Source organism: Molossus molossus, unplaced genomic scaffold (assembly GCF_014108415.1).
Source record: "Molossus molossus isolate mMolMol1 unplaced genomic scaffold, mMolMol1.p scaffold_m16_p_19, whole genome shotgun sequence".
NCBI classification, from domain to species: Eukaryota; Metazoa; Chordata; class Mammalia; order Chiroptera; family Molossidae; genus Molossus; species Molossus molossus.
The window spans coordinates 4,157,398-4,175,571 of NW_023425354.1; the positions used below are offsets into that span (position 1 = coordinate 4,157,398).

Genomic DNA, 18,174 nt, shown 5'->3' on the forward strand with positions numbered 1-18,174 from the left:
CTAGGCTGCAGACGCCGAGGAGCACATTAGCTGTTGTTGACAGCCTCCGCCCCACCTCCGCCACTCCCCTTTTCTTTGGTGACCACTACACTTCCTCCACCCTGGTCTCCACCCCTTCCCCCTCTCTCTCTGCTTTTATCCCCTCTGGCCCCGCCCCTCCCTCGTGGAGTCCACGCTTTACCCCCGCTCCCTGCAGCATCTCCAGCGTCCCCTAGCGACAAGGCGGTAACTCCTAGCAACCGCATCTCGGGTCCCTGACGACGGCGGCACGTAGGGCCACGTCAGCGCGCTGTGGCCCCGCCCCCGGCGCCGGCTGGCCCCGCCTCCCCGTGTCTCGGCCGCCGCCGCCGCCGCTGCCGCCGCCGCCGGAGACTCGCGCAGAGCAGTTATGGCGGAAACCGCAGCGCCCGCGCCTGCAGCTCCGGCTCCCACCCAGGCCCCGGCCGCGGCCCCAGAGGCGGCCCCGACCCCGGACGCAGCCCCGGCCCCGACCCCGGCGCCCGCCCCGGACTCGGCCTCCGGGCCGCCCTCGGACTCCGGCCCCGAAGCCGGCTCGCAGCGCCTGCTGTTCTCTCACGACCTGGTGTCGGGCCGTTACCGCGGCTCGGTGCACTTCGGGCTGGTGCGCCTCATCCACGGCGAGGACTCGGACTCGGAGGGCGAGGAGGAGGGCCGCGGGAGCTCGGGCTGCTCCGAGGCGGGGGGCGCGGGCCACGAGGAGGGCCGGGCCAGCCCGCTGCGCCGCGGCTACGTGCGCGTCCAGTGGTACCCGGAGGGCGTCAAGCAGCACGTGAAGGAGACCAAGGTGCGCGGCCGGGCCGGGGGCTGAGCAGGGCACCTACCGGCCAGACGCCGGGCCGGGAGGGAGGGCCGGCGAGGCGCCGTCCGTGCGGTGCTGCTGCAGTGGGCCGAGGTGGGAGGACAAGCCCCGGCGGAGGGGACGCTCCCGTGCAAAGTCATTGCACCAGCCCCGGGCCACCGCGCCCCGGGCTCCACCCCGCGAAGGGACCTCGGAGCCATGCTGTGCTGTGGTGTGGGCCTCAAGGTTATGTGCGGGGTCCCCGCCGCGGGGGACTCCTCGGGCTCCGAGGCGCGCCGGGCATCACACCAGTGCGGCGTTTGGTGCGTCCAGAAGGGAAGGCCGAGCCGGGTCGGCGCAGGGAGGGGCAGTGGGCAGGTGGAAACCCCGCGACTTACGAACCCGGGAAGTTCACGGGCTTGCGGAATGCGCTAGTCTGGGTGAAGTCACCGAACCCCTTTTGGTTTGACTTTGTTGCCGCATTTGAATTGCTGCGGGGAACTTTGTGAGTAAAATCACTAACGATCAGAGCCGGGATATTAATAGTACTGGGGGAGGGGGATGTGACAGCTGCGCCTGGGATTGATGCCTCCTAAGTACAGCTGGACTTCTTGGGGGGAAAAATACTATGGAGCCATGGATGGAGGATAGCCTCCCATTTGGGGACCTGAAGGGGTTTTTCTTGACCTGAGGCTGTGAAGCAAACATAAGACTCCCATAAAGTATTTCGGTGAGGCTGGTGATATTGCAGTTTTACCAAACCCAGGGGTTTATCATCAGAAACCTGAAACCTTGAACCAGGATTGGTTTGGTGGCTTTTCATGTCTTGTTTTCCTGAGTGTGAATGCTTATCAGTGTTTCACACGCACATGCAACCCTGTATCTTTCACCCCTTCTTCACGTCCTCCTCCTACTCCCCTGTGTGAAAACATTTCTCAGCAAGAATCAGGGCTGGGTTGTTTTAGCTGCCTGGGACTGAGAGGGCACTTCAGAAGTGAATCTGGGTTTCTCACACACTGGGAGGCAAAGGCGACAGGAATGGGGCGTCATGCCACATTACAGACGGGTCTGTGGTGAGGGCTTGCTGGTGCTCATGCACCCACAAACACAGATCTACACACAGGACCCCCGCTTCCCCTCGGAGAAATGCAAGTCAGGTAGGTGATGGCTTCTCTGCTCAAGAGAAAATGATAAGTGTAAAAGTACATGGAAAAGACTACTTTTTGGAGCAGAGTAGTGTTAAAAACTACCACCAGTATTGTTTTGTCGGAAAGAGACTTTTGCTCCGTGTACTGTTTGTGCACTGTCTCGCTACCAGATGGTTGCCCGTGTCTTCCGATGGGCTCTTTAAAAAATGTCTTTCCCTTGCCCGGCCGGTGTGGCTCAGTGGCTGAATGTCCACCCATGCACCAAGAGGTCACCAGTTCGATTCCTGGTCAGGGCACATGCCCAGGTTGTGGGCCCGTTCCCCAATGCGGGGTGTGCAGGAGGGCGGCATCGATGTTCTCTCTCATCAATGTTTCTATCTCTCCCTCTAAAATCAATAAAGAAAAAAATATTGAAAACAAAAAACTGCCTCTTTTAAAAAAAAAAAAGTTTTTCTTAACCCACTTCTCTAGAAGTCTGTGACTTCTGGAATGCAGCTTCCTGGGCTCAGTCATGGCCTCTGGCCCCGAGGCTCAGGGAGCAGGCCCAGCTTGCCACTGGGAGCTGCCATGTTTATCAGTTGCTCCTGTTCATCTTGATTTTGGTGGTTAACTTTGTTTACAGTTATGTTCCCTCTGCCTCCCCCCGCCCACCGTGTGTAGTTATACAGAGTTTGACTTAAAATGCCCATTTTGAACTAAACAGAAAATAGCTTTAGGCCAGCTTGGATACATTTTGAAGCTGCCCTCTTGTGACTTGCTTTAAATTGGTTGAAATCCTCAGTGACTCTGGTGGTGGTGTTTTCTTTTGCCATTGTAGTTTCTGTAGACCCCAGGTTTAGCCAAAGCCAAGGGGTGGAGGGAGTCTAGGAAGTGGTGGCATGCCCCTGTATGGATGGCAGGACCCAGTTCTTCCTTTAAGACATGAGAAGGTTTGTGTGGGGAGAAAATTTATTCCTGACAGGTAGCTCTCTGTTACCATGAGCCATAGGCACAGGTGACCTTGGTCAGCTGAACGTGTCCCTACTTTGTTCCTGGCCACCGACTAGAGTGGTCGGGTGGGTCCTTGCTTGCAGCACTGTGATTTAGGAAGATTTTCCTTCTTGCTTCCAATTCCATATAAATCCATCGAGGTGGCAGCATGCTATAAGGGAAGACCATGAGGCCACGACAGAGCACTTAGGACTCAGTGGTTCTCAACCTTCCTAATGCTGTGACCCTTCAATGCAGTTCCTCATGCTGAATGTGGGCGGGCCCGCCTGGAGATGGATAGAGGAGCAGTGTCTCGGGAAATATGTGTTTTCCGATGGTCTTAGGCGACCCCTGTGAAAGGGTCGTGTGACCTCCAAAGGGGTCGTGACCCACCGGTTGAGAACCGCTGATTTAGGTTCTGATGTCTCCCCCATCACTAATGTGGTTATGAGATTTGAGAACCCAGTTATTGGTAGAATAATGTAGTAACAGTCTTGGGAAACATTTCTTTTTGAAGTTTTCACCTATTGGAATTTTTTAAAAATATGTTTTTATTGATTTGAGAGAGAGAGAGAGAAACATCAATTGGCTGCCTCCTAAACATACCTCAACCCGGGATTGAACCTGGGCCTGTGCCCTGACCGGGAATTGAACTGGTGACCTTTTGGTGCATGCGGTGATGGTCAACCAGCTGAGCCACACTGGCCAGGGCACCAATTGGAATTTTTTTTTTCCTTATTGATTTTAGAGAAACAAGGGAGAGGGGGACAGAGATACAAACATCGATGAGAGAAAACATCGATTGGCAGCCTCCTGCTTGCCCCACATGGGGGATTAGGCCCACAATCTGGGCATATGCCCTGACCAGGAATCGAACAGGCGACCTCTTGGTGCATGGGTTGATGTTCAACCACTGAGCCACACCAGCCGGGCACCTATTGGAATTTTTATTATTTTTTAAAATTTATTCATTTTTTTCATCCTCATTCGACATTTTTCCATTTTTTTGTACAGATAGAGTGGGAGGGAGAGAGAGGAAGAGAGAGAGAGAGAGAAACATCAATGTGGAAGGGACACATCGAGTGGCTGCCACCTGCACGACCAACCAGGGCCGGGGACAAACTGCAACCGAGGTACATGCCCTTAGCGGGAACCGAACCCGGGTCTCTCTGGACCGCAGGCCAACACTCTAACCGCTGAGCCAAACCGGCCAGGGCTGGAATTTTTAAAATAGTGTCGTTTTAATGTGGAGTAGTAAGCTATGGAGTATTTTTGTAGTTTTCGTGTTAATTTGGTGGGTGAGGAGTAAAGGCTTAATGTTCGTTTCTTAATTTCTTTTAACTTTTTTTTTATCCTCACCCGAGGATATTTTTCTATTTTTTGTACAGATAGAGTGGGAGGGAGAGAGAGGAAGGGAGAGAGAGAGAGAAACATCGACGTGAAGGGACATATCGAGTGGCTGCCACCCGCACGACCAACCAGGGCCGGGGACAAATTGCAACCGAAGTACGTGCCCTTAGCAGGAACCGAACCCGGGTCTCTCCGGACCGCAGGCCGACGCTCTAACCGCTGAGCCAAACTGGCCAGGGCTCTTTTAACTTTTTGATGAACAAATTTCAAAAAGAGGGGTGAAGAGACTGGCCATGAGTCCTACCTCCTCCTGGCCACTTCTATAAATTTAATCAACAGAAATAAAATATGAATTTTTTTCTTAAAACTGTGGAATTTATGGTCTGGTTCCTGAAGTTCCAGCAGCCAAGGGTAAGCCTTTGTAGGAGTTGAAAGAAGCCTTTCCTCACTCCTGAGCCCTCAGCAAGATAGCTGATTTATCCACTGGAAACTTTCCCCATTTGGCCATAGATCTCCTTCTCTGAGACTTGCTCCTCCCCATTAGTGGTTGTCTCTTGAGTAAAGTTTCTGAATAAAGCCAAATGCCGACATCCTCTTTACCTTCTTGAGCACTGGCTAGCATGGTGGGTCTTTCTGGCCTTCACCTGTTGTGGTTGGGCAGAATGCCCCACCCTGTGGGGAAGAGAGCCGACGGCCATGTTTCCGCCCATGTTTGGGCTTCCTGTTCATGCTTTAGTTCTCCCACTCTTGTGTGCTCTTTTGCTTTAAGTTGCCATAACATTTAGGGTCTCAGCTGGTTTGAGATTTAATGTCTTTAAATTAAAGCCGTGTCTGTAATCACCCAGCTTTTTGCAAGGCGGCGTGTGTGTGTGTGCATGCGCACGTGTGTAAAACATCTCTGATGACAGGTCCCTCAGGAATTGGCTTTTCGATTTATTTTTGGCTTCTGCTCAGGCCAGCATTTCCATAGAGAAAGCTATTTAGGTGTAACATCATAGCATGTGAAGTTTGCTTGCCTCACCTGACCAGGTACTGGACCCATTAAATGCAATTGTACTTTTTTTGTTGTTGTTAATCCTCACCTGAGGATATTTTTTCCATTGATTTTTAGAGAGAGTGGAAAGGAGGAAAGGGGGGAGAGAGAGACACACACATTGATTGGTTGACTCCGCATGCACCCTGATCAGGGCTGGGAATCAAAGCTGCAACCAAGGTATGTGCCCTTGACTGGGAATTGAACCCATCACCCTCTGGTGCGCGGGCCAACGTTCTAACCACAGAGCAACGCTGGCCAGGGCAAAAACAATTGTTTTAAATGAAATAATAGGAAGAAGTTATGTAAGGTTACCCAAGATGCAGGGCTAAGTGCGTCTAATTGTATTCTATTCAGATAGGATCACAGCACTTATAGACTCTTAGAGCTGTTCTGTGATTTTATTCTTTGTCCTTTGGTTTCCCCTTCTAGCTCCTGGGCCTCGCTTTCATGGTGCCTCTGTCCAGCTTGTCTCTTGACTCAAGGGCACTTTCATCAGATGAGGGGTGTGTGTTTATGTCCTGTGATTGGACGTGAAAACCCTTGGGTGCTCTTCCTGGCTGTCACCTACTCTGAATGACCTTGGCCTACTCACTGCCTCAGTTTCTCCCTGCAGTAAAACACAAGGCCTGTCTGTTTAGCCCCTGAAGTGAGTCTGCACAGGTGGGATAACCAGAAGTGTAGGTGGGTGGTGCCTGGGGCAGCCACTTGGCTATCCACAGATACCGTTGGCTATCAGCAGATACCGTCCCAATGTCCATCACACAGAACCAGCCCCTCCCTTCAGGAGATCACTTCCGTCTCTCACGGGGTGCTACACCAAAGAGGCACCAGTTGCTAATTGATCGTGTTGCTGCTTGTGACCTGGTGGATTACAGATTTGAGCTCTTGATTACACCTCTTCTATAAATGCTCATGAACTTCGCTTCTCTGTTACTTTATAAGAAATTCAGGCCCTGGCCGGTTTGGCTCAGCGGTTAGAGCGTCCGCCTGCGGTCCGGAGAGACCCGGGTTCGGTTCCCGCTAAGGGCACGTACCTCGGTTGCAGTTTGTCCCCGGCCCTGGTTGGTCGTGCGGGTGGCAGCCACTCGATGTGTCCCTTTCACATCGATGTTTCCCTCTCTCTCTTCCTCTCTCTCCCTCCCACTCTGTCTGTACAAGGAATGGAAAAATGTCCTCGGATGAGGATTAAAAAAAAAGAAGAAATTCAGTAATGCACATTAAAGTAATACCTGCTAAACTCCACCAGCCTCCAGGTGGGGGATGGAATGAATATATAAGTATGTATATTTTCCAGAATCTGAAGGCATCTTTTGAAATTCCCAAAAGACAGGTAATGAGATTATGAATTATAAGGATGATAGAATGTTGTTTTTGTATTTTAAGGTAGTAATAAGGACAAACATTGTATAGTGTTGCTATGTGCCAGATACTCTACATGCTTTATGTGTGTTACTCAATACCCACCATGACCCTGTGAATTAAGTAGTTATTATCCTCATGTTTTAGAGGAGGAGACTGAGGAACAGAGAGGTTAAGTAACTTCTCCAATGTCACAATGCTAATAAGTGAAGTAACCCGAATACAAGTTGAAGTAAATATAGTTTGCCCTCACCTAACAATGTTTAAGTTCAGGATTTATAGATCATTAGAATGTCTGAATACCCTGATCAAAACAGAGGCACAAATCTTGTGGTTGACATGAATCACCCATTCTTTCAACACCTGGAAAGCTTAGTGGAGCAGGAGTGAGCACAGGTGAGGAGACAGGAGGGAGCAGGGTGTTGGGAGGGGAGGAAGGACCAGCGGCCTGGAGGGAGGGAGGTCACTGTGCAGTGCGGCAGAAGCACTGTATTCGCACTTGTGCTGTGCTGCTTTCTCTTCCACAGCTTCCCTCCCTGGCCCCTCAGCCATTTTCAAAATAACTGTCAAAAACACATTTTACTTTTGGAGAATCTGTAAACGCCCCTTGATGTTGAATGAAAGCAGCCTCTGAGTCTGACCAACACTGGTTTATTTCCGTCTCCACCTCCTGGAGCAAATCAAATCTGTGTTGTTTTGGAAATGGCCAGTGGTAGGGAATCCACCTTGACTTCCCACCTGCAGAGACCCCCTGTTCCCTCTCTGGCAGCTGTTGTCAGACCTCCCGCTGAGAATGCTGAGTCAGGAGACAGAGTCAGGAGGACTCCTTGGAGAGAAGCTGAGTCCGGCTCAGTTCCAGTTCCTTCCCTCTCAGTAGCTCTGAAGTTGACTGTGTCTTTGTGTGCTCTTCACTCTGTGTGTGTGTGTGTGTGTGTTAATCCTCACTTTTCCATTGATATTTTTTTTTAGATAAAGTGGAAGGGAGGGAAAGAGAGAGAGAAGCATCAGTGTGAGAGAGACACATAGATTGGTTGCCTCCCACATGCAGTCATGACCGGGGATCAAACCTACAGCCCAAGAATGTGCTGTTGACTGAAATTGAACTCGAGACCCTTTGGTTCATGGGACCAATGCTCTAACCGCTGAGCCAAACCGGCCTGTTCTCTCCACTCATTTTTGCTTGAGGACATTAAAGGTCTTTTTTGTACTCTCCCCATCCCTGCTTTGCTTTCATCCCTGCTTTTCTCTTTTTCATTTTCCTGTTCTGTCAAGAGGAACCTTTTCTCTCTTTTTTACTATTTTACTTTACCCACAGGCCTCGTGGAATCTGGTGGAGCTTCTCTGGGCTGTGGTTCGAGTGCAGTGTGAATGCGTCTCAGCAGTGCAGGCACACGATTGGTGTCAGCTGCCTCTGTGGTCCCCTCAGAGCTGGATTTAGGGCAGTTTCTGTGACGCGGGGTTCTCTTTTAAAGAGCCATCCTGTAGTTTTCACCCCACGTGATTCTGACTGATGGGCGCTTTCAGAGCTTCTCTGCCCGAGGCTAGCCTGTTCTGGAAGGGGTGGGAGGGCGCTCATTTAAATGCATACTCTCGGGGGAAATGGCAGTCAGGGCCCTGCACATAGAAAGCGCTTTTTCATTTACAAAATGCTGCCACTTACATTTACTAGGGTTTTGCTGTTTTAACTGGAGCTCCTCCTTGAGGCTCCTCTTGCCAAGTCCTGAGAAGGTCGAGGTTTTAATGCTGCCGCATCCACATATGCAGCTATTGAGCGGGAGTGCACCTTGCGAATCGCTTGTTTCTGACATTTCCGCCAGCCTCAGGGGACTCTGTTAGGAGCCACCCGACGTGTGTGGTTACAGACAGGCAGGAGCAAATGCTTACTGAAATGTTTTGTAGTTCGGAGTAAAATTGAATCATGTTAATGGATAACCCTCTGGATTTATCTACTCCAACGTTATTTGCCCTTGTTTCGCTCTTCAGCTGAGCTGTGCGGTGAGGATTTCACACCCTCCGACCCGGCTGACTGTGTTGGATGGATCTTTTGGACAGTTTTACCCACAGTATGCTGTGTTCTTCGGAAGCAGGATTGTGAAGTGCAAGTTTTTATGATTTAGACATTGAGCTAAATGATATACTATGTTCAGAAGTACTCAGGTGGTAAACACTGGACTGAATATCCTTTTTGGGTAAAATCTTGTTGAATATTTGGTTGAGGGGTTTTTGATTTGTTTGCATATTTTGAGAGACCGAAACATTTAGTTTTCTGCAACTCAGTCAAAGGAATAAGAAGACACATAGCAGGTCACTTTTGGTTTAAATTAAGAGCAGAGCTATATCTGGTGAAGATTCAGTCTAACTATGACAGTTAAAAAATTTTACATCCAAGGTACTGAGTAGTGCTAAAAAAGAGGGGGGAGCAGTCAGTTCCATCCACCAATACAATTAAAATCCCAGTGAACAGGAGGAATTCCCGCAGTCTCACAAAGAGCCGTCTTCATTTGCATCCTGCTCCTCAGAGCTGGTGAGGCTTCCTCCTCGTTTTCTTCTTGCTCCTTTCTGTGGGAGATGCTGCTGTGAGGAGGGCTGGTGGGGCTGTCAGGATGGGCATAAACACGGGGCTGACTTGCTAGCCCCCTAAGTGTGGATGGGAAGGACCACGGACATACATCTGTGTCTCTTGTGGCTTCCGGGAACATCAGGACCTGACAGACCCCATGCTGAAAGCGGCCCCATATTTGTCTGCTCTGACTGTTTAATTACTTAAGGGAGTCTGAGGGCCCCGAAGGTTGATGATATCATCTTCAAGCCAAAGAAGAAAGCATCTTTCTCCCCACCCTCACCGTGCTTGGTGGGGAAGGAGGCGTCCCAGCAACCTGAGGGTGGGAAGGGGTGTCTGCCTCCATGTCCTCATGTCCTGCACATCCCATCTGGCCTCTCACACCTCCGTGTATGACCTCCTGAAGGTCACCAAAGATTAGTGAATTCCCAGGCACTGTATTTACTTTTTCTCAGTCTTTGTCTCTGACCCATCAGGCTGGTTAATATGGTTGATCCTCTCTTGTAGGGGAAACGTTCTTCCTTTGGGTTCTATTTATCAGGCTGTACTGGATTTTTTCTTTTGCCTTTTGTCTTTTTCCTTTTACCTCTTCCTGTGAGACTCTTCCAAAGGCCTGAGCCCTCGTCTCTCCTCCCTTCCTGTCTGTCTTCAGTGCTCTGGTCCACTCCTGCTGCAGCTGGGACTGCATTTAGATGACCCCATGCTTCCATAGAATTCCCAGTGCTTACTGGAGCTCTGTTGCATCCTCTAGAGCCTCAGGCTTTGTGGTGGGAGGTCTGAGGACTGTAAGGACTCCCCATCCCCAAGTCTGTGGAACTTTCTAAAAATTTTTCTTGTTAATCTCACTGAAGATTTTTAAAAATTATTATTATTAATTTTTAGATAGAGAGGAAGGGAGGGAGGGAGGGAGAGGGAGAGAAAGAGAAAGAGAAAGAATGAGAAACATCAGTGTGAGAGAGACACATTGATTGGTTTCCTCCTGTACAACCCTGACTGGGGCTGGGGATCGAATCTGCAACCCAGGCACATGCCCTTAACCAGGAACCTACCTATGACCCTTTGGTCCTTTGGCTAATGCTCTAACCACTGAGTCAGACCGACCAGATCTAAACATTTCTTCTTCTAACTTTATTGTGAGAAATTTTCAAATGCAGAGAAAAGTTGAAAGACTTGGCCAGTGGTTACTAATTACCAACCTTCATGAGCCAGCAGTTGACATTCTGCCATATTTGCTTTCTGTGTATGGAAGTGTATGTGAGTATCTCTCTCCTGAGCCATCGGTGACTTGGTAGCAGGTGTGATGACACTCACCTCTACATACTCAAGCTTGTGTCTTCTAAAATCAGAACATTTGCCATCATTTAAATTTGACCTCCTTGTTCGGTCGGTGTGGCTCAGTGGTTGAGCATCGACCCATGCACCAAGAAATCACTGGTTCGATTCCCAATCAGAACACATGCCCAGGTTGTGGGCCCGATCCCCAGTGAGGGGCATGCAGGAGGTAGCCAGTTGATGTTCTCTGTCATTGATGTTTCTCTCTCTCTCTCCCTCTCACTCCCTCTCCCTCTAAAATCAATAAAGGGAAAAAATAAATAAAATAAATTTTGACCTCCTTGGAACCTCAGTCTAATATTTTTTTTCTTTTTCTTTGTTTTAATGATTTTCAGAGAGTTAGGGAGCGGGGGAGAGAGAGAGAAACATTGATGAGAGAGAAACATCCATTGGTTGCCTCCTGCAACCCCCCTACTGGGGATTGAGCCTGCAACCTGAGCATGAGCCCTGGCCGGGAATCAGACAGGGACCTCTTAGTCCGTGGGTCGACACTCAACCGCTGAGCCTCACTGGCTAGGCTAGCATTTTTTTCTTTAAAGAAGTATTTTTAGCCCTGGCCAGTTTGGCTCAGTGGTTAGAATGTTGGCCCTCAGACCAAAGAGTCCTGGGTTTGATTCCTGTCAAGGGCACGAACGTCAGTTGCAGTTCATCCCCAGCCCTGGTTGGGGTTGTGTGGGAGGCAGCCAGTCGATGTGTCCCTCTTACATCGATGTTTCGATGTTCTCCCTCCCTCCCTCTCCCTCCCTCCCCCCCCCCTCCCTCCCTCCGAAGATAAATGGAAAAATATCCTCAGATGAGGATTAAAAAAATAAAAATAAAAAAGTTATTTTTATTGTGTTAAAATACACATCAAATTTACCACCCTAACCATTTGTAAGTGTTCGTTGGTTTTTTTAATCCTCATCCGAGGACATTTTTCCATTTTTTGTTCAGATAGAGTGGGGGGTGGGGTAGAGAAACATTGATGTGAAAGGGACACATCGAGTGGCTGCCACCCGCACGACCCAACTAGGGCCGGAGACAAACTGCAACCGAGGTACGTGCCCTTAGCGGGAGCCGAACCCGGGTCTCTCTGGACCGCAGGCCGATGCTCTAACCACTGAGCCAAATCGGCCAGGGCAGTGTTCAGTGGTATTAAATACATTCCTAATGTTGTGCGGCCATCACCTCCACCCATCTCCTTGACTTTTTGTCTTGTAAAACTCAAACCTTCTACCCATTAAAAAACAGCCACCCCTCCCCATTCTCCCTTGCCCGGCCCCTGACAACCACCATTCTACTTTCTTTCTCTATGATTTTGATTACTCTAGGTACCTTTTCTTATAAGTGGAATTGTACAGTATTTATCTCTTTATGACTAGCTTATTTCACATGGAGTATATCCTCAAGCTTCATCCATGTTGTAGCATGTGTTAGAGTTTCTTTTTCTTTACTGATGTTAGAAAGAGAGAGGAAAGGACAGAGAGAGAGAGAGAAACATCCATAATAAAATCGACTGGCCGCCTCCTGCACGCCCCCCACTGGGGATCTGGCCCACAACCTGGGCACGTGCCCTGACTGGGAATCGAACCGGTGACCTTTGGTGCATGGGTCGATGCTCAACCATTGAGCCACCCTGGCCAGGCTCCTTCCTTTCTAAAAATAATTTTTTTTAAATTGATTTTTTAGAGAGTAAGAGAGAGGGAGGCAGGAGAGGAACGGCCCATGGAGCTGCTACCACCCTTTGCTCTCTCTCCGCTGACATCTTGCTCCAGTTCCTGCCTGGATTTACTTTGGCAGTTCTGGCTCAGAATTAAGACATACCAAACCTGGCTAAAGAACTTGAAATGAAAAAGGACTTGGATGCCAAGAAGAAACCCCTTAGACATGAGGCCAACTGCAGCACTGCCTCCAGGAAACCCTGGCTTTACTCTTCCCCAGGCCTCCTGTACGCCTGACCAAAGCTTCCCTCTTAGTGTCTGGTATCAGCCTTTGCTAAATCCTGTGTTGCTTCGAGCACAAATGGGGCCGCAAGTTAAGAACTGTTCATCCTTACTTTTCCAACATCCTCACCTCTTTCCTTCCTCCTTCCAGCTGCTTGGGAGGTCCCACGACTGGAATTGTGCTGGATTAGTAAACATGACCTTTAATTAGTAGTCTCTCCCTTATTCTTTGGGATTTTACTCCTTTAAAAAAAATCGAGTGTTGTATAGCTACTCAGATAGATATAAATAATGCTGATTTCACAGGTTAGCAATTATAATGGGTGTTTAAACATTTGGTATTAAATCATGTTGTTTCGGGGTCATTGAAATTACAATCTAGAAGCCAGTTTCTGGTAAATTACCCATTTATTTTATACTGTTGTCAGACATATATGTTTCCATAGTTGCTAATTTAACCAGTAAATCAATTTGCTACTCATCAACTGAGAAACTAGACTGAGAACCCGTCAGAAACTGGGGAACTAAAAATATGTAAAATAACGGCCTTTGTCCTCAGTAGGCTTCGTGGTCTAGTATATATTTTTCCTTAATGATGTATTTGATCTGGCTCTTTTTCCTCAAAAGAATCATAGCTCTTTTTCCTCAAAAGAATCATACATAGTTGAATAAGTATAGGTGCATTTGACATTATCTGATGGATAAATGATGAATTGTCTATAAAGGACATTATATGCCTTGTCATATTTAAAAAATGTATTTACATTATAACTTTATAGTGATTCTCACAAGAAAACTTTTTTGCTGTAATCAGAAATTATTGTAATTTGTCAAATATTAATCATTCCATTTTTAAAAATTAAAAAAAAAGAAAGAAACATTGATGTGAGACAGAAACATCGATTGGCTGCCTCTTGCACACTCCCTACTGGGGATCAGGCCTGCAAACTGGACATGTGCCCTGACCAGGAATTGAACTGGGACCTTTCAGTCCATGGGATGAAGCTCAGTCTACTGAGCTACACTGGCTGGGCAGAAGTTACTTACTTTTAAAGGCTGAGTAATATTCTGTTGTGTGTATGTACTACTTTTTGCTTTTCTGTTCATCTGTTGATGGACATTGGGTTGCTTCCATGTTTTAGTTAGTGTGCATGGTGCTATTATGAACACGGGTGTGCTAGGAATACTTCTGGGTGTGTACACAGCAGTGGAATGGCTGGCTCATATGCTAATTCTGTTTTTATGTTTCTGTGGAGCTGCCATACTGTTTTCCACAGCAGCCGCACCATTTCACATTCCCACCAACAGTGCACAAGGGCTCTGTTTTCTCCACATCTTGTCAGCATTTGTCATTTTCTATTTTTTTTATAGTAGCCGTCCTATCGGGTGTGAAGTGGTATCTCACTGTAGCTTTGATTTGCATTTCCCCAATGATTAGTGATGTTGGACATCTTTTCACACGCTTGTTGGTCACTTGCATATCTTTGGAGAAATGTGTATTTAAGTGCTTTGCCCGTTTTTGAATGGAGTTGTTTGGTTTTTTTGGTGGTTGAGTTTTAGGAATTCTCTGTATATTCTGGATGTTAATTCTTTATCGATATATAAGTCGCAAATATTTCTCCCAATCTGTGGGTTTCCTTTATATTCTGTTGATAGTCTTTTGCTGCATAATATTTTTAAATTTTCATGAAGTACAATTTGTCTTTTTTCTCTTTTGATGTGTACCTTTGGTGTCAGGCCTCTAATCTAGTTTGACATCAAATCTTTGTTCAGAATGCCTCTTATATCCTCAATGTTTTCTTCCTACAACATTGGTTTGATCTCCGACTGTCTTGTGCCTGGGTGGATCTCTCCTGGTCCCCCTTCCTAGACCTTCCTTCAGCCCTGTGTATAGCACTGCAGGTTGACCTCTCTCCCAAATAATGGCCTGGACTGGGTCAGGACCCAGCCTCTTGTCAGGTCTTAGCTGGGCATTCAAGGCTCCTCACCTGTGTTTCATGCTTTACCTCCTGTCTCTTTCCTTGACTCCAGCTAATCTGCTTCCCCAATTCAGTGGTGCTGTTCCTTGCCTCTAACACCCCACTGCACTTAGACGGCACTCTTGGATCCTCTGTGCCCCGACTGGAAGCTTCTTGAACAACAGAGATCTCTGTAAAAGTGTACGTTCTGTATGGCTCACATGTGGAGTCGTGGGAAGTGTTTCAGTGAATGACCAGATCCCTCCTGCTTCCCTATGATGTATTCTTAGCCTTTTCCCAGACGCCTCATGGTCTGCGCTGGGGTGGTGTGTGCCCCTAGCCAGCTGGCATCCCCCCTTAGGGTACTGGTAGGTTGACCATGGGATTTACTGCCCAAGCCAGGCTCTTCCCAGAGCACTATGAACAGTCACTCCAGCACTGGGACATGTGGGCATCTTAATATGAAGAAGAGCAGATTAATCAAAATACACCGTATCCTAGCTTACTATTTCAGCAGCTTCCCTCCTGAAGCTCCCAGGCACTGTCTGAGTTCAGTGGGCTACTAGGGCTGGTGTCTCTGGTGGTTGAGGTGTTAAAACCCAGCAGAAACAGACACGCTGCTGGCCACAGGCTCCCCAGGACTGTGGGCTGGAATAAGTGCTGGGAAGCTGCGTCTTGGGAAGCCAACAGAAAGTCTCCCCAGTTGTCACTACAGCTGTGCTTCAGGTCCTTAACACTGTGGCTCTGAGTGACCTGGAAAAAAAGCACCAGTTTCCCAGTCAGAAGCCACCAGAGTTGTAGCGCCTGTAGTAACTTCAACACCTTGGTGGGAACACCCTCTCTCCAAGCCTCAGTTTATCAGATGGGGTGGGAACACCCCCTCTCTGAGCCTCAGTTTATCAAATTGGGCTAATGGGCTGTCGAGAGGAGCAGCTGTGACGCCCCAGCAGAAAGCATTTGGCAAACCTACATTCACGTGTGAGTCTCCTGCCTGGGGATCAGCATGCAGTCCTCACTGCAGGAGATGGTTGAGTTTTTAGAATGAGGCGGCTCTGTTGGACAAAGAATACCAAATCAGTTGCAGGTGAACCAGGACCACAGCTCGGGCTTTGTGCTCCTGCAGCAGGGCTCTGGAAGAGTCTGGAGAGCGCAGCCTGGAGTTGTAGTGGTTATTGACAGGTCTGTTACTTTGGAGAAATCAAGCACCAGCTATTAAAATGGATATAATCGCCCCTGTTTGGGGCGGGAGGGTGGGGGGCACGGATAAACGAAATCTAGACCAGCACGTCTTAAAAGCAGATTGATGTGCATGGGATCACCTGGGTCCCTTGTTCATGTTGATTCTTCAGCAGTCAGACTAGGGTGGGCCCAAGAGTCTGTTCCCTGTGGTGCTAGTTTTCCTGGGTGGGACTACCTGTGAATTTCACTCATGATAGGTCCTTCTAAAACCCTGTTGATGTAAATAGGTTCAGATTTTTAAACCCGCCCCCCATGTTTTAAGTAAACAACTGCCAGAAATTGTCAAAATATGGGCCCCAGGAGAAGGGAAATGGGTTGAGTGGCCCCAGTACCCAGGCAGTGCTTTCAGATCAGTGTTCGTGCTAGAAAGACCTGCTCCCCCCCACTGCCCGCTGTCCAGTGGTACTACACAGCCATGGCTAAGGTGTTGCATTGGATTTCGTTTCTTTTTAGGATGCAAATATGATAGTTATGAGTACAGTACAACCAGTCCAAGAGGAAGATGATTGGAATTGCTGTCCCTTATCCAGCTAGTATCAGGCAGTGAAACCTTGCTTTGCTTGTGTTACATTACTCAGTGTCCCCATTTTGGAGGGGGATAGACTAAAACTGAGAGGAGGCCTGTAACGCACCGAGGTCACATAGCTAGTAGGGGGCAGAGCTGGAGTCCGCTGCAGAGCACAGGTTCCCTTCACTGCTGCCCCTGCAGCAGGCTGCCAGTTACATTGTTTCCAGGTCCCTCGGTCCCCTCCACCCCCTTTGAATAATGTAAATAGCATCTTATACTTGGTACTTTATACTATCTTTGTCTATATTTTTGAGTTTCTTAGGATACATCCCTAAATGGAAGTACTTGGGTCAAGGAGTAAGAATACATTTTTAAGATATGATTTTTTTACCAACTGTCATCCCCAGAAGTGATGCTCACTTACTCTTCCGTCTCAGAATGCCTGTTTTCCCAGCACGATGGCTGATTGTTGTGTGACTTAGGAAGGAGTCTCCAGCTTGTTAGCAGCTTCTAGAGGACTAGGACTCAGGTCAGCTGACTGGGCGTTTTTCTGATACTCCGCTGTAACCAAGAAGAAACCTTCTTGTGCCAGGGGGTGTCCCAGCCTGTTGTGCCTTAGGGCATGTGTTCCCGAGCAGAGAGTTGAACTAGAGGCACTGAGTAAGCCAGGGAGGCAGGAGATGGCTCAGGCCCGGGGCTTGGAGTCAGCACACAGACCTGCAGTGGCTCAGTGTCCATGGCTAGACAAGTAGGCAGACTCTGGTGCAGGTGTTGGGAGTTGGGTGAGATCACCTTTGACCACTAACTGGAGAGTAATTTAGCTCTGCTTTAGTTCCCCATCATGTTTGGAAGCTCACACTGTAAATATGATTGCAAGGTTAGGGCGAAATACTGCTATTTAGCTTGTTTGCCCCATAAGGCTGATTTTAAACCTTTTTTTTTATCCTCACCCGAGAACATTTTTGCATTTATCTTCAGATAGGGAGGGAGGAGGAGGAGAGAGAGAGAAACATCGATGTGAGACGCATCAAGTGGTTGTCACCCGCACAACCCCAGCTAGGGCTGGGGACAAACTGCAACTGAGGTACATGCCCTTAGTGGGAACCGAACCCGGGTCTCTCTGGACTGCTGGCCAACGCTCTAACCACTGAACCAAACCAGCCAGGGCTAAACCTAACTCTTAATCTCTGTGTCTGTATCTATATATATTTAAATAGATAATATGTGCAGATAACATACAACATTCAAAAGGTTTAAGAGAGCCCTGGCCGGTTTGGCTCAGCGGTTAAAACCCCAGCTCGCGGACCAAAGAGTCGTGGGTTCGATTTCGGTCAAGGGCACATACTTCAGTTGCGTTCGTCCCCGGCCCTGGTCGGGTCATGCAGGAGGCAACCAGTCGATGTGGCTCTGTCATGTCAGTGTTTCTCTATGTCTGTCTCTCTCCCTTCCTCCCACTCTATCTGATGATAAGTAGAAAAATATCCTCAGATGAGGAATAAAAACAAAAACAAAAGATTTAAAAGAGCGTGTAGTGAAATGTTTGTCTCCTTCTGCCATTTCCACTCCCCATAGACCACCACTGTGACCAGACATCTATTCTGTTCTGTGTATATTCTAACGTGTGTGTATGGGCATGTGTGCATATGTGTGTATATATATATTTTTTATTAACGTAAATAGTAGCTTCCTATATAAGTGTTCTGGATTCAGGCAAACCTGGGTCAGAGTCTTAACCTTCCTCTTTGCTGGTGCTGTGTCACTGAACGACTGTCTGTCTCGTCCCTCAGCACTGTCCTTGGCATGTCATTTTCTCCTTTCTTCTCTCTGAAGTGTTGCCCTTCATGCTAGACCGTTGACTTGGGTTCAGTTTGGTGCCACTTCAGGGAGAGACTGCTCTGCTGTTGGGGGTAGTGTAGGTCACCATTCATTATTCCTTGGTGCCTGCTGCTAAGCCTTCTCTTAGGCAGGGTTTCTCAGCAGTTAGAGGGTGCCAC

At 48.3% G+C, this 18,174-nt stretch overlaps 1 protein-coding gene across 3 annotated transcripts in view; it reads left to right on the forward strand.

Annotated features, from left to right (window-relative positions):
- The first annotated feature begins 326 nt into the window (after nt 1-326).
- Nucleotides 327-18,174, forward strand: part of UBE2O (ubiquitin conjugating enzyme E2 O) — a 51,874-nt gene continuing 34,026 nt past the window's right edge. Inside the window, exon 1 of one of the 3 annotated variants that reach the window (XM_036269175.1) lies at nt 327-805. In XM_036269175.1, the coding sequence (XP_036125068.1) occupies nt 389-805 (417 nt within the window). In that variant the 5' untranslated portion in view covers nt 327-388. Of the gene's footprint in view, nt 806-1,762; nt 1,957-8,775; nt 8,851-18,174 lie in introns of those variants that run through there. The other 2 variants (XM_036269178.1, XM_036269176.1) reach the window with 2 other exon arrangements.